Source organism: Callionymus lyra, chromosome 7 (assembly GCF_982586985.1).
Source record: "Callionymus lyra chromosome 7, fCalLyr1.hap1.1, whole genome shotgun sequence".
Taxonomy (NCBI): domain Eukaryota; kingdom Metazoa; phylum Chordata; class Actinopteri; order Syngnathiformes; family Callionymidae; genus Callionymus; species Callionymus lyra.
In genome coordinates, this window is record NC_141824.1 from 6,662,098 (window position 1) to 6,676,095 (window position 13,998).

Consider the following 13,998-nt stretch of genomic DNA (forward strand, 5'->3'; position numbering starts at 1 on the left):
CAAAAAGAGACAGACACACCATCACTGCTACTCACCCGGCCCCTCTAACCACCAACTGTCCATGGTTTTGCTCATGGCTTTACTGGAGCATTCATCTTACAACTATCACAGTTCCACTTCCTATTTTTAAACATTACCAGTTCAGTGAAGACGATTCTCTGAGACCAATCGTGGCAGAAACTAATACTGGCAACTCTTGATCCTTCTTTACATTTATAGTAAGAAAAATATGTTTTTTCACGTTTCCATTAATTCATATTTTTATATTGAAGCAATCTTTGACTTTAACTACATCTATCTTGGATTATTAACATTACTATCATTTATATTACAAATGCATTGTTATTTAAAAATACAAGACAATATTGGCTTTATTTTTAGTCATGTATGTACTGGAATGGTTCTAATCATCTGTTTTTATTTAACAAAATAATACAGTTAAAGAGTTTATGTTACAAAATTTCTAAACTGCTAATAAATGCAAGTCAAGTGTCGTTTAAGCTAGTTTTTAATTGCATGTAAATCTCCAAAAGGGAAATATATTGAGAGGTGCAGGCTTGTTAAACTGATATATAGATATAATATATATATAAATATATATATATATGAGTCACTTGACAACTTTATTTAACCTAATTACTATGAATTATGAATGAGGAGCTAATGAGGCTCATAAACATTGTTGCTAAATTGCTAATGAAGTTATAGTTTATTTTACACACTAGCTTACAGTCAATATTTGAAAAGCACTACAGAATTACACTAGATAAACAAATACATAAATATGGCTGATATGACAAGATTACTAACAGGTTTTTTTTATTCACCCTAAAACATGACTATTGACATGTGTACCAATTGTTATTATAGTTACTTATTTAACCAAGTAGCTGAGTGTGTAGAAGCTGTTGGATGAATCATTTTATCATATTTGGTTGTTCAAGCAAAGCGAACAACACACAATTAAATATTATATATGGTATATGGTATTGTCTTTTTCAACATTCCATTTATATTCATATTCATTATTGGGTCTCACACACACACACACACACACACACACACACAAAAGACGTGGAATGGTTGGAAAGAAAGCCACAGGATGTTTGGGAAATGTTGCGTGTTGATCTTTATAATAATAATCTCTATTTATATAGCGCCTTTATAGACCAGGGTCACAAAGCGCTTTGACAGCCATTCACACATACTGATGGGAGTAGGCTGCACCACATGGCACCGAATCTGCCATCAGGGTAAAGTGTCTTGCTCAGGGACACAACAACACAAGCTTGTCTGGAGCTGGGATTGAACCTGCAACCTTTTGGACTGCAGGCAACCACTCTGAGCTATGACGCCCCTTATGACCTCCCTCCGACCTCGGTAAGCACTGATCACGAATCAGATCCTGTAAAGAATCAACATTTGTGTTACTATTATTATAGATAAATAGTTTAAAGAAAGAATATACAACGTCGGATGAAATCATTTGAACATTCATCCATTTTTTTCAGATGCAGGCAGAACCTCTGACTACTTGGTTTCACATTCTTACATCAAAAATCAAGTCATTTATATCAACAACTGTTGCATCTCACATCAATGTTGACAGGCTCGATGGTGTTGATATGGACGTTGGGTGCGGACGACGAGCGGTCCCGCTGCCCAAACTGGTTACGGTGGTCTTCCTCATTGGGCCGGAAACTAGGTGGGATGGGTATGGACTTGGACGGGGACACAGTGGCGTGGCATATGGATCTGGAAAGGTTTGAAGCCATCAATAAGAGAGAGCACAGAGACGAACACGCAGAAAGGGAGAGAGCGGGGATTACCCTGTGGAGTCTGATGGGGGGAGTGAAGGACAGACTTCGGACACGGGGGTCGTCCCTTCTGAAGAAACTTCCTCCTGAGTGAAGGGGTGGTGCTCGAAGAACTTGGAAACTAGCAATAAGCTTGAACCACAAAAGAAAATGTTATTAAAATCAAGTTTAAATGAAGGTTTTTTACTGAATGTTATCCTGCTTATATATTAATCTATAACTGCACACATGTTTATAGATGCATCAGGTTAAAAACAATACTTTCTTTATATTAAATTGTTAATTATTTAGACGAGCTTAAACTGACCATGACCTCAGTGAAGAGTCAACACTTTAAATCACAGCTTAATTTAAGATTTTGTACAACTTCTCAAGTGACACAACTTACTGTAACTGGTCGAAGTTGACACACATAAGAGGAACCTCGGTGCTGCAGCGCTGGTGGAACTTGTACCCCCATGTCTGGCAGCGGAACCCCTGGAAAAGCAGCTTCCTGCAGAAGTCGCAGAAGGCCAGAGTGAAGAAAGTCTTCCTCACCTAAAACTGATCAACTTTAATGCCTAAACAATTTAGAGTCATGAAGATGGAGGAGAACTTAGGTCTGTATCTGATGTGCTGATAAAGAACAATTTATAATAATAATACCTTTCATTATTAGTCATTATTATTAAAGGTTTGAACTGAAAAACATGTACAGACTCCAGTCAAACTGCTTTTTTACTAACTAACAAAATTCATATCATATGAAATATAAGGAATACGTTACTAAGACACATTGGACAGCAGGTGGCAGTGTCATTTCAGAGCTTGCTTGCACGACATTATAGTGTTTAGGTTTTATATGATACAACTTTTAAAATACATAATGGAATATAACAAAAAAAAAGTGTTCCTTTAGATATATGGAGGGAGGATTGTGTTCTCCTCCGAACTTGTCCAGGAGAGCTTCCAAGTGTTCTTGTGTCAGCTTGATCATGTGTTTGATATTCCAGATCTGAGGAGAAACACAAAGGTTTGTTCAAATTCTGATCCAACAGAGTTCAGAGAATCGTCTCACCACCCTCTAATAAACATGATGGAGATTAGGATCTGCTTTTCTCTTCAAGAAAAGAAAAAAGAAAACATCTAGAAGTATTAAACCCGTCACGAGCTGCTGCCGAGAGATGCTAGCTTTGTAACGTCTTAAACATGTAGCTCTTAAAGAAGAATTTCCATCAGTAAACATTCAACTTTCTTTTAAAAAGGTAAAACCAAAGTCCACCTAACATGTATAGATCAGATAGCACTGAGAACATGGACGTCACCTTCCTACTCATTTAAATCCATGTTGTTTCATTGTATTATCAAGTCCATAAATATATTTTTAGGATTGTCAAAAATAGTCACACAAAATAATCCTTTAGTATCGGTGGATCCAGATGGTAATGAGCAACAAACTCCAACAACAACAAAACCTCATAGGCAAAGATTAGAAGAAAAAGTTCAAGTTAACACTTTATTTCTTTAAAAAAGTTTAAAATCAATCATTGTGGACAACTTGTGTTATAGTAGCTCTATTTTACAAAGTATTTCAGCACCAACTGTATTTAAATTGATGTCATGTCATTTCCCAACTTTGAATGAACGACTTTAGAATGACCTTCAGTGGAGAAACAACACAAACTTTCACCAAGGAAGGTCACATTACTTCTTCCCAAGTATTTTATTTAAACCGAAGAACTTTGATGTTTCTTGGGCTGGAGTCGAACCCACAACTGGATCACAACCACCAGAACAATTGTACTGAAAGCAAGAGTGTTCTGAACTTGACAATCCTTGAGCAGTTCTATCTAGATTACATTTGAAATGGTGTCTCAAAGCATTTGTTTCGTTTCTTGACAATCGATTAAATGATTTGTTCCAAAAATTGATTTTTTTTTTACTCATGAATTGAGCAGAGTGCAGGAGCAGAAAATTCAAATGCCAAACAATTCATATACAAGGGCCTTAAAAGATCTCCATGATCCAGAACATCACTAGAACTAAATGATAAAAGTTGAATGCAAACTTTTTTATTGATTCAGATTAAGACCCTGTAAATATTTAGAATTGGTTTAATCTTCAATCAACATGTTCATTTAAATTACAAGGTAAAGCTCTGTCTAAATACAGCAGTGATACAGGAGGGATTGATTTTGTCTTGACCTTTATTTTTCATTGTTTTATGTGTTTTTTTTGTTTCTATATGTACACTCTGTTGTTGTTGTTTCGTTTGTATTGCAATAGATTATTTTTCTGAATTTACTGTGTCTCTTGAAAAAAAAAGAAAAAGAAGAGCATATACGCAACATTGCTGTGTCTGCATATTTACATAGTTGCCTTTACATCAGACCAACATTGCCTGGAATGCCTGTATTGCATACTTGTGCTCGATACAAATATTTTAAATTTAAAAAGTAATATCACGCTCCTCAAGAATTTATCAGCAGGATTCTACATACATAGAACACATTTAATACTTGATGGTCAGACAAAACTGAGTTCTGAGGAGAAACATTTGTTGTTTTAACTTCAGTTCTGTTTGCTAGAACAAGATCTAAGGTGTGGTTGAAACAGTGAGTAGGTTCATGAACAAAGTGAAAGACAACAATTGATTCTATGATGGAATTTAACCTGGTAGTCAAGCTTTCGTGAACCATATCCACATGGATGTTAAAGTCATTCATTCATGATTCAAGCACCAGGCTGCTGAGAGAATAATGATTCACTTCATATGTTCTCTGTCATTGATGATCCTTCTTTACTTCCTTGTGCAGTATTGAGAGGAATATGATCAGTGGATTTGTGTTGTGCTAAATGGTAAAAGCAGTAGGTGGCGCCATCAGATTAAAAATGATGTAATGTTTCATTAGAAACAATTGTTCAAAACAAAGTAAGAGACGGCTATCTAGTTGTCTCTGAAAATAATGACACTGCTTCATGAAGCTTCATAAAACCTTCACTACCAATTATAGATCAGTGGTGCTTGTCTGTAATGTCTGGCTTGTGTTGAAGCCTTGATGAGAGGAATTGTTCTGGAATAATATTGTAAGTGCTTCTAGAACGCTCGTAGTTTACTGTCTATGATATTTACCTGGAGTACCTTTGGTCTATATCGGTTGTTATTGTTTAAAAGACTGCTGCAAATGAGAGTAAATTCTTGTCGTCGTGGCTTCAGTACAAGAGAGATGTTACAGACGAGCGCCACAGAGGTTTGGCTTTTTTTAGTCTCAATTTCAACAAAGACTTTCAGTTGTGACATAAAAATGAACATACATTTTTGTCTATAACTCAAAAAAAGAAAAGTTTTAAAGAGAGCTAGACTAAACTCTCCTTGATAGTATATTATTTTGAACATAACAACCACTCTGATCATATTCCTCTCAATACTGCACAAGGAAGTAAAGAAGGATCATCAATGACAGAGAACATATGAAGTGAATCATTATTCTCTGTCTGCTTCACACTCAGGAAGGAATATCACAACTCTTCATCATGGTTAGTGACACCAAACACTTTACAAACACATTTCTTAAGTTAAGAACTATAGAAATGATCCCTGAAAGTATAGTCTTAACTTAACTCTGCACCAACATCACACTCCATCCTCACACCAAACCATTACAGTGACGGATGCATAGTTTTTGAATTTTAAAATGTTACTGTCATTCATTTGATTGCAAAGAGATGAGACTAGAAAACATACTTTGTAGTTTCACAGTTTATACACAACATGTATTCAAAATCACTACGTTCAATTCCATAATTCATCTAAACTGTGATTATTGATCACCATGACATTAAAACAACTATATCAGGTTATTTTATTATGCATTACAAACAATTGTAAACATTAAACAATATAGTTTAATACAAGGGAAAATACATTTGAACAAGAGTTGTGTTTGATGTTAAAATGAAAACGTTTTTTCAATTATTAACATTCTGACTTAGGTGAGCGACTCACAGCTAGGGGGCGATCTAGGTGGATTGTTGTGGTGTCCTCTTCCACGCTGCAAACAGAAAGCAGTTGAGTGCAGTGAGGGCGTGACACACAAGTCTCATAGAGGCACACCTGACTGGTGCAGGTGCTCGGGGGGCGGAGTCAAACATCCACACTGGGCGTCTCACCACACCTGTCCAAATGTGTCGTCAGTGTTGCACATTTGAGCTCTGGCGGGATCTAAGATGGCGGCACAGGTGTGGCGTGAGATCGGCGTCTCATGGTTGTGTAACCTGATGAAGTTTGACTTGAGAGAAGCAGGTCAGAGAGCAAACCTCCACAAACACATTCAGCCGACTCAGCAGGAAACTTTGAATCAAGTTTCTACATGTGAATTGTCGGCACAAGCTCTTCTGGATTTTTCTTCTACACAAAAGTGGACACAACTTATGTGCACCTGTTCAGCACAAGACGAGTTGATCAAAGCAATACAGTCATATTTAGGACATGAGTTGATCAGGAAACAGAAGGAGAGGTCAGAGATGTTGACCTTTCATAACAGCTGCACAAATGGATTCTTTCTGAGCCTCCACTGACCCTCAATGACAAGTGACTTTACTGAACATTTGGAGTCCAAACACATGTGGACGTTTTCTGTCCATTTATTTGAAGATCAAAACACACAAGAAATGAAGCAGCAGTTCAACTATGTTTGACAAGATTCTTCACCTCTGACATCACAACTGACGCTTCATTAACTAGTGTCTACACACCAGGAAGAAAACACACAAACTATTACATGAACACAAAACTGTCTGTGCGTGTACTTGTGTGTGTGTGTGTGTGTGTGTGTGTCTACACATTCATAAATGTGTCAATGTGTGTCTGATTTTTTTTCCATTTTGGTTTTTGCATGTTTGTACTTCTGTTTGTTATTTGATGTGTAAATACATGTGTTTGTTATCTTTTTATTTGTGTGTGCGCCTATTTTCAGGTTTGTTCAACTGTTTTCGTGAGTGTGTTTGGGCATGTGTGCCTGATTTTGTGTGTCAGTACCTGTTTTTAGACTCTGTTTGTCTGTATATATTTTCCGTGTGTGTATCATTTTGTCTACAGAGACATCTGTGTGTGTGCGTTAGTTATTGTGTGTTAGTGCTTTTGTTGCGCCAGAGAAGCATGTGTTTAAGTATTTATGTGTGTGCATTTCTGTGTAGTAGTAAAGCACATGTGTGTGTGTTTGTCATTGTGTGTGATTGCTTTTTTGGTTGTGTGCGTGTTTGTGCATTTTTTGCTTTGGTAAAGCATGCGTGTGTGTGTTTGCAGTTGTTTGTGAGTGCATTTTTGTGTGTCAGAGATGCATGTGTGTGCATCCTTGTGTGATGGTGAAGCATGTGTGTGTTTGTGTGTGATTGTGAGTGAGTGCATTATTGTGTTTTAGAGAAGCATGTTTGTGAGTGTTTGTGTGTGTGCATTTATTTGTGTTAAAGTGAAGCATGTGTGTGAGTGTTTGTGTGTGTGAGTGTATTTGTGTGGTACAGAATCATGTGTGTGCATTTATCTGTGTGTGTGTGTGTAGTTTTCATAACGGCTCAGATCACATGACATCCTGATGTGAGTTTCAAACACATTTCCAGTGAAGGAACAAAGATCAGCAGCTCTGACGTCTGCAGAGTCTCAGAAGAAAAAGACGTTTCTTGGTCGATTCCTCCTGAAACACGGAGACAGAAAAATGTATCAACTTGTAAAATCATGCGTGAGTCTTGAAGAAAAGTGACAATTATCATCCACTGACTTTAGTCTCTGTCCACGGGCGGATCCTTCAGATGGTCCAGCTCCGAGCTGGGGGCCGCTGTAAGATCACAAACCCTGTTAGCTTGTGTGCTTCTCACCAGCAGATGAAACTAGTGTCAACACTGATGCTAGCATGCTAGCACTCTGTCACATGGTCAACATCTGAGCTGAGACAAGATCATGTACTTACAAGACGAGTCAGAGTCGCCTGAAATGGAAAGAAAGAGGACAAATTACACCTGAAGAAGATGAACATAGAAGAGTTCCTCTGACCTCTTCTCATCTCTGCTGACCTTCTTTGACCTTCTATTCTTTCTCTCCAGTATCTGGAGATGATCTGGATCAAATCACAAACTCTCACCTTTCTTCTTCTTCTTGTAGATGAAGTATCCAACCACTGTGAGCACCAGAGCGGAGGCAGCGACGGCGGCCATGATGATGTACAAGGTCAGGAAAGTCCTGGCTGTGGATGGAGAGCAAAGTAAGTGGAGACATGATCAGGTGACCAGTGTTAGAGACGTGGTGGGGCCTCATTCAGCAGATCCATGCTGACCACACCTGGACTCTCATCTGGATGAAAGAAACCTCTGGAGACACCAAGAAGGTTCTGAAGACTCTTACCGTTGGTCAGGATGTTTGACGGATCCAGTTTGGTGACCACGTCTTCCGGAATGCCGTCCAGTTGAAACACACACTCGTACCTGGACCAGTCGTCAGACGGGAGTTTCAGGTCCACCATGTTCTGGAAGGTTCCGTCAGGGTTGGGGAGGATCTCTCCGTGTTCCACGTCCTCGTGCAGCTCCTCTCCGTCTTTGGTCCAGAACAACATGGCTCTGTCGGGGTAGAAGCCTGTAGCGTGGCAGGTGACCGGAGAGCTGGCTGTCTTCTGGAGGAGAGACACTCGTGGACGCTCTGAAGGGAGAGACACCACACTTCAGAGAGAAAGTCAAAGGATGGACAGAGAATGAAGGAGAGGAGGAGGAGGGAGGACAGGGGTGGAGGTGAGGAAAAGAAGATAAGAGGAGAGAGAGAGAGAGAGGACATGAGGAGAGAGAGGAGGGAGAGAAGGAGGAAGGAGAGCAGAAGGAGAAGAAGGTCATGGAACTACCTGTTCTCATCAAGGTTTTGCTCCCAAACTTCACAAACTTCTTCAGTTCATTTGGACATTCCTGGGTGTAAAAGAACTGATTATATTTCTTCAAGCCTTCATCCTGGTCCCACTTGTGTTTGGTGATGACGGCCTGAGGACTCGGAGCGACCCAGGTCAGAGTCTGAAGGTCAAACACGATGAAGTCTTCTCCATCATAGCCGTGCTGTAGGTAACCTTTGACCTCTCCAGTCTCATCGTCCCACTCACAACTTTCCATTATCTGAACGATGTGAACACCTGAGAGAGAAACCAGAGTGAGACCTGATCTACTCCACTGTTTAATACTCCACTGTGATCTACTCCACTGTTTAATACTCCACTGTGATCTACTCCACTGTTTAATACTCCACTGTGATCTACTCCACTGTGATCTACTCCACTGTGATCTACTCCACTGTTTAATACTCCCCTGTGATCTACTCCTCTGTTTAATACTCCACTGTGATCTACTCCACTGTGATCTACTCCACTGTGATCTACTCCACTGTTTAATACTCCACTGTGATCTACTCCACTGTGATCTACTCCACTGTGATCTACTCCACTGTTTAATACTCCACTGTGGTCTACTCCACTGTGGTCTACTCCACTGTTTAATACTCCACTGTGATCTACTCCACTGTGATCTACTCCACTGTGATCTACTCCACTGTTTAATACTCCACTGTGGTTTACTCCACTGTTTAATACTCCACTGTGGTCTACTCCACTGTTTAATACTCCACTGTGATCTACTCCACTGTTTCATACTCCACTGTGATCTACTCCACTGTTTAATACTCCACTGTGATCTACTCCACTGTGATCTACTCCACTGTTTAATACTCCACTGTGATCTACTCCACTGTTTAATACTCCATTGTGATCTACTCCACTGTTTAATACTCCATTGTGATCTACTCCACTGTTTAATACTCCACTGTGATCTTCTCTCCTTCTCTGAACTTGTATGATCTACTCCAGTTTCCTCCTCTGATCTACTCTGTATACAAGATTGATGGTTCAGGATGTAAAAAGGTTGAACATGATTCAGTTTAAGGTCAAACATTGATTTTAAAGACAACAAACCTCCAGTTTGGTTGAATCTCTGTTTTGCTATTTCAATGTTGTTCTTGTGGACCTGCTGTTCATTATTTAAGATATTTGTCTCTCTCTCCCAGTACTGAGGATCATCTGCTGTGACCTGGATCATCCAGTCTTGTTTGGGTACATTTCTCCTGGTGTTGCTGTCGTAGTGTTCCACTTCAACTCCGTCCACATAAGTGACAGAAACAAACTCTGGGAAGTTTTTAACTCCAGCAGACGCAGTGCTGAACATCTGCATTGTGTGAATCACTGTGAGACACAAAAACAAAGTTTAGATCTTCTCTGGTTCTGATGACACAACGTTGTGATGCAGCAGAACAATCACATCTTCTACAAAGACAAAGAGGTGAAGAACAGAGGGACAGTCAGCAGTGACACAAAGTTCACGTCCACACACGGACACCAGCAGAACATCCTTCACACTTCACTCTCCAAGAACCCTGGCTAACTGGGACACAACTATAGAAGAAGAAGAAGAAGAAAGAAGAAAAAACGATTAATATTAATAACAATCTGAAATGTAATAAATATTTATAATAAAACAAATAAGGAATAAAGAGAATTAAAAGAATAAATGGATGAATTAAGAAGAAACAGGAGCAACAATGTTGAAAAAGATCAAACAACTAAATTGAAATTGTTTTTAAAAAACGCATAGATAATAAAATATTAAAACCAAGTTCATGGAACAAATCTAAGAATGATTGATAGAATAAAGATCATTGAAGGACATTAAGGTTAATGATGAACTTAAATAACATGAGTTTATATCAGTTTATAAATAACATGTTTCTGAAGATTACTGTTCAACATGATTGTAAATGTTTCATTTAGATATTTTAAGTCCAAACACAAGTTCAGAGCAGCTGCTTCACTGAGTTGCTCCAATAAACTGTGAGATGTGATAATATGTTGAAGTGAGCTGAGCTACAAGGTTGTCTGAACATGCGCACTTAAGAAATGCGACACTTTCTTTGTTTTTATTTCCTCATTTTAGTTCATGATAGACTTGTTTACTAAAGTCAAATCAATGAAAATTGTAAAAGCTCTTCTTGTGAGTCAATGAATCTCCTGATGGCAGCATCGTTTAAAAACAAGTGATCAGCTCATGAAGCAAAACTCTGGAGTCACTTTCTGTTCAGCGTCAAACAAGTTCCTCCGTCAATCAACAGAAGTGACTCAACAGCGCCACCAGGTGAGCACCTGACATTGAGCTCGGATCTACTTTTCTGTGTACGACTTCTTCACGGTTCTGAGATGAAAAGTGAATCAGTGAAACACTTTGACTCCTCTGAGAGTGAAAAGGTCATGAAGGTTGTAGTGAAGAGTATTTGGAGAAATAAAAGGTGACGCAGGTGTGAACACATGAAAGTGGAGGAAGGAGACTCACTCGCAGTTGAGCTGTGGATCCACACAACAAGCACAAACAACACCTTCTTCATCTTCAGCTCTTTTCTGGAGACTAGGATCCAACAAGTCTTCAGGTCGACGAACGAAGTACAAGTGAAAGTAAACAACAGACGCAGGAAGAAATATCTGAGCCAATGAGGATTCAGTGTGACGTCACGTCCAGATGGAAAGTGAAAGTAAACCAAACATGTTATTACGACTATTTTCTGTGACAAAAACTCCACTTTAAACTTTATTATTATTTCTTAGAGTCGTTCTTCTGAACCTTAAAGTCACGCAGAATGTGAACTATGGAATACCAGGAGTGTCAAATTAAAGTGAAGAGAAATAAAAGTGGATTGAATTGCTTTTTATTTTGACATACGATGATTTATATGTATAAACTTTCTTTCCTTCCTTTCTATTCTTCTTTATTCAGAAAAAAAGTTTTTCTAAAATATTACTATGAAAGTAAAAAATAAACGAGTTTTTTGTGGAGACGAGAAAAGCTTCTAGTGCCCTCTAGTGGTTCAAACATGACATTGAGCTCAAACAGTAAATACATTTGAATGATTCACAGGAAGTAAAACTGCCTGTTCTTGGTACTATTTACCCACAAACCTTAGCATGAACTGGCCCTCAAAAGTAAACCTGTCAGAGAAAGTAAAGGTCTCAGGCAACAGCAGGTTGAAAGTGGGGATATAAGCAGTGGAGAAAATAAAAAAAATAACTTTCAGGTTGAATTATAGAATTAAAATATATCATTTTTACTTAAAAGATACAATATTTGATTGTTTTTTTAGTTGATAAATCTCATACAGAAATAAAGTTGTCTGATGAGCTACAATATTTAACTTCATCAAAATGTCTTTAAATCCATTTTAATTAACATTTTCAATCAGGTTTTGTTTTTACACACAAATGAATGTGATCAGTATCCGTTCATGGTGATTGTCCTTATCTGCCACAATGATTCTTCCCTGACTGAATATCTTTTGAGCGTGTTGTGTTGAGTCTGTAATGCTGCCAACAAAGTTATGAATCTACAAGTTTCCTGACACACTTCGACTAGAAATTGTTCTTGATGATAGTTTATTGAAAATAATTCTTCTCACTTTTGTTTCTTTGTCAAGATGAAACATTAAACATTTCCACATGGTTGGTTTAAACACTCAATGTGAACATTTTGGTGCATGTGTTGAACTTTCATTTGGATTAATATGTAAGTTCACAGTATTGAGGGGAGGAATATGATCAGAGTGTTGGTTTTCCATTTTAAAAGTGTAAATATTGTCTCATTCTGCACTTTGTCCAGGACGAGAACACAGTCTTCTCTTTCAGTCAGACAAGCCTACTCTTGGGATGAAGGTTTTTGATCATCCATTGTGCCGACCAAGGCTTTTCTATGGTTTTCCACCAGTGTTTCCTCTTTCCTCTTGAGAACAGTGAGGCTCGAGGGTTTGAGGTTGATTTTAGTGGCACCAGAAGCTCCAACAAATCACTGGTTCCTCAACTGGTTGGCTCTACAACAAACTGAAGAAATGCTGACTCTCTGTTCTAATGTTGACCACAAACTGTTCTTTGTACTGTAGTTCACAGAAATAAATAATATTTGACTCAACATTATTCATTAAATGACATTTGTTTCTTATAATATTAACTTTACTCCATGTTTTGTAATAATGTAGGAACTTACTTTGAAAGCTTTATGGTTCATGTGTTTGATATAAACATACATTTCATGTTGTGTGTTTAATAGTGATGTGTTGATGAAGCCAAATGAAACAGTGTCATGTTGTTTAGAGGTCAGTAGGTGGCGCCATCAGTTTAAAAATGATGTGATGTTTCATTAGAAAAATTGTTCAAAACAATGGAGAATAGTGCAGAGACCGCCATCTAGTGGAAAAATAATGACACGGCTTCATGAAGAATACTTACAAAGTATATTATTAATTGACATTTGTTTATTCTAATATTGACTTTACTACGTGTGTTTTTTAAATAATGTAGAAACCTAGTTTGAAAGTATTGTGGTGCATGTGTTTGATTTGTAAATACATTTCAAGTTGTGTATTTAATGTGAATCACACAGTATCATGTTTGTTCAACTAAAATAAAAAATCAACCATCACTATAATAGTTTGGTGTGAGGATGGAGTGTGATGTTGGTGCAGAGTTAAGTTAAGACTATACTTTCAGGGATCATTTCTATAGTTCTTAACTTAAGAAATGTGTTTGTAAAGTGTTTGGTGTCACTAACCATGATGAAGAGTTGTGATATTCCTTCCTGAGTGTGAAGCAGACAGAGAATAATGATTGACTTCATATGTTCTCTGTCATTGATGATCCTTCTTTACTTCCTTGTGCAGTATTGAGAGGAATATGATCAGAGTGGTTGTGTTGTCAAAGATAAATGTACACTTATCAGACAATAAAATAGTTTGAATGAAGGTTTATTCAACATGTAAATTAAAAGTGCTCACACTCATTTGTTTCAAGGTGAGATGAGACATCAAACTTTTCTATGCATTTGCTATTGGTGTCAATCTTTCATTTGAAATAATGTCACAATATGTTTTGCATTTTTTTTAAATGAAATGTTATTTTTAAAATGTTTTGTATGTTTTATTTGTATCTGTATTGCAAAAACAAAGCAGGAGTCATTCATGATGAAGTGGAAAAAGCGAGCCATCTGCGGCGCCATCTAGATGTTACTAATGAAGTCCTGAGGTCGTCAGTCAACAAGATGTTTGCCAAGATTGTTCGATGGTCTGCTAGTGTTTAGTTTTAGTCCTCTTGACTCT

The 13,998-nt window shown here is 37.9% G+C and overlaps 1 protein-coding gene and 2 non-coding genes across 3 annotated transcripts; 1 reads left to right on the forward strand and 2 right to left on the reverse strand.

Moving 5' to 3' along the window:
- Nucleotides 1-5,197: 5,197 nt before the first annotated feature.
- On the reverse strand, nucleotides 5,198-5,410 carry LOC148074929 (small nucleolar RNA U3). Its single transcript, XR_015711919.1, has one exon. It is a non-coding gene; the product is annotated as a small nucleolar RNA U3 (small nucleolar RNA).
- A 1,676-nt stretch (nucleotides 5,411-7,086) lies between these two features.
- LOC148074930 (class I histocompatibility antigen, F10 alpha chain-like) lies at nucleotides 7,087-11,273 on the reverse strand. Its single transcript, XM_087795083.1, has 8 exons — nucleotides 11,196-11,273; nucleotides 9,788-10,054; nucleotides 8,678-8,956; nucleotides 8,191-8,481; nucleotides 7,931-8,032; nucleotides 7,760-7,777; nucleotides 7,571-7,627; nucleotides 7,087-7,486 (listed from the first exon to the last, which is right to left on the reverse strand). The coding sequence occupies exons 1-7, from the start codon at nucleotides 11,245-11,247 to the stop codon at nucleotides 7,572-7,574; spliced, it is 1,065 nt and encodes a 354-aa protein (XP_087651209.1). The 5' UTR covers nucleotides 11,248-11,273; the 3' UTR covers nucleotides 7,087-7,486; nucleotide 7,571.
- Nucleotides 11,274-13,377: 2,104 nt separating this feature from the next.
- On the forward strand, nucleotides 13,378-13,590 carry LOC148074931 (small nucleolar RNA U3). Its single transcript, XR_015711974.1, has one exon. It is a non-coding gene; the product is annotated as a small nucleolar RNA U3 (small nucleolar RNA).
- Nucleotides 13,591-13,998: the final 408 nt, after the last annotated feature.

Excerpts from the sequence above, each read along its gene's own strand:
- LOC148074930 (XM_087795083.1), bottom strand. The coding sequence starts at position 11,247 with ATGAAGAAGGTGTTGTTTGTGCTTGTTGTGTGGATCCACAGCTCAACT. Across the intron at positions 8,482-8,677 it reads CAAAACCTTGATGAGAACAG|AGCGTCCACGAGTGTCTCTC; the intron begins GTAGTTCCATGA and ends CTCTCCCTTCAG. Across the intron at positions 8,033-8,190 it reads GTCAAACATCCTGACCAACG|CCAGGACTTTCCTGACCTTG; the intron begins GTAAGAGTCTTC and ends CTCCATCCACAG.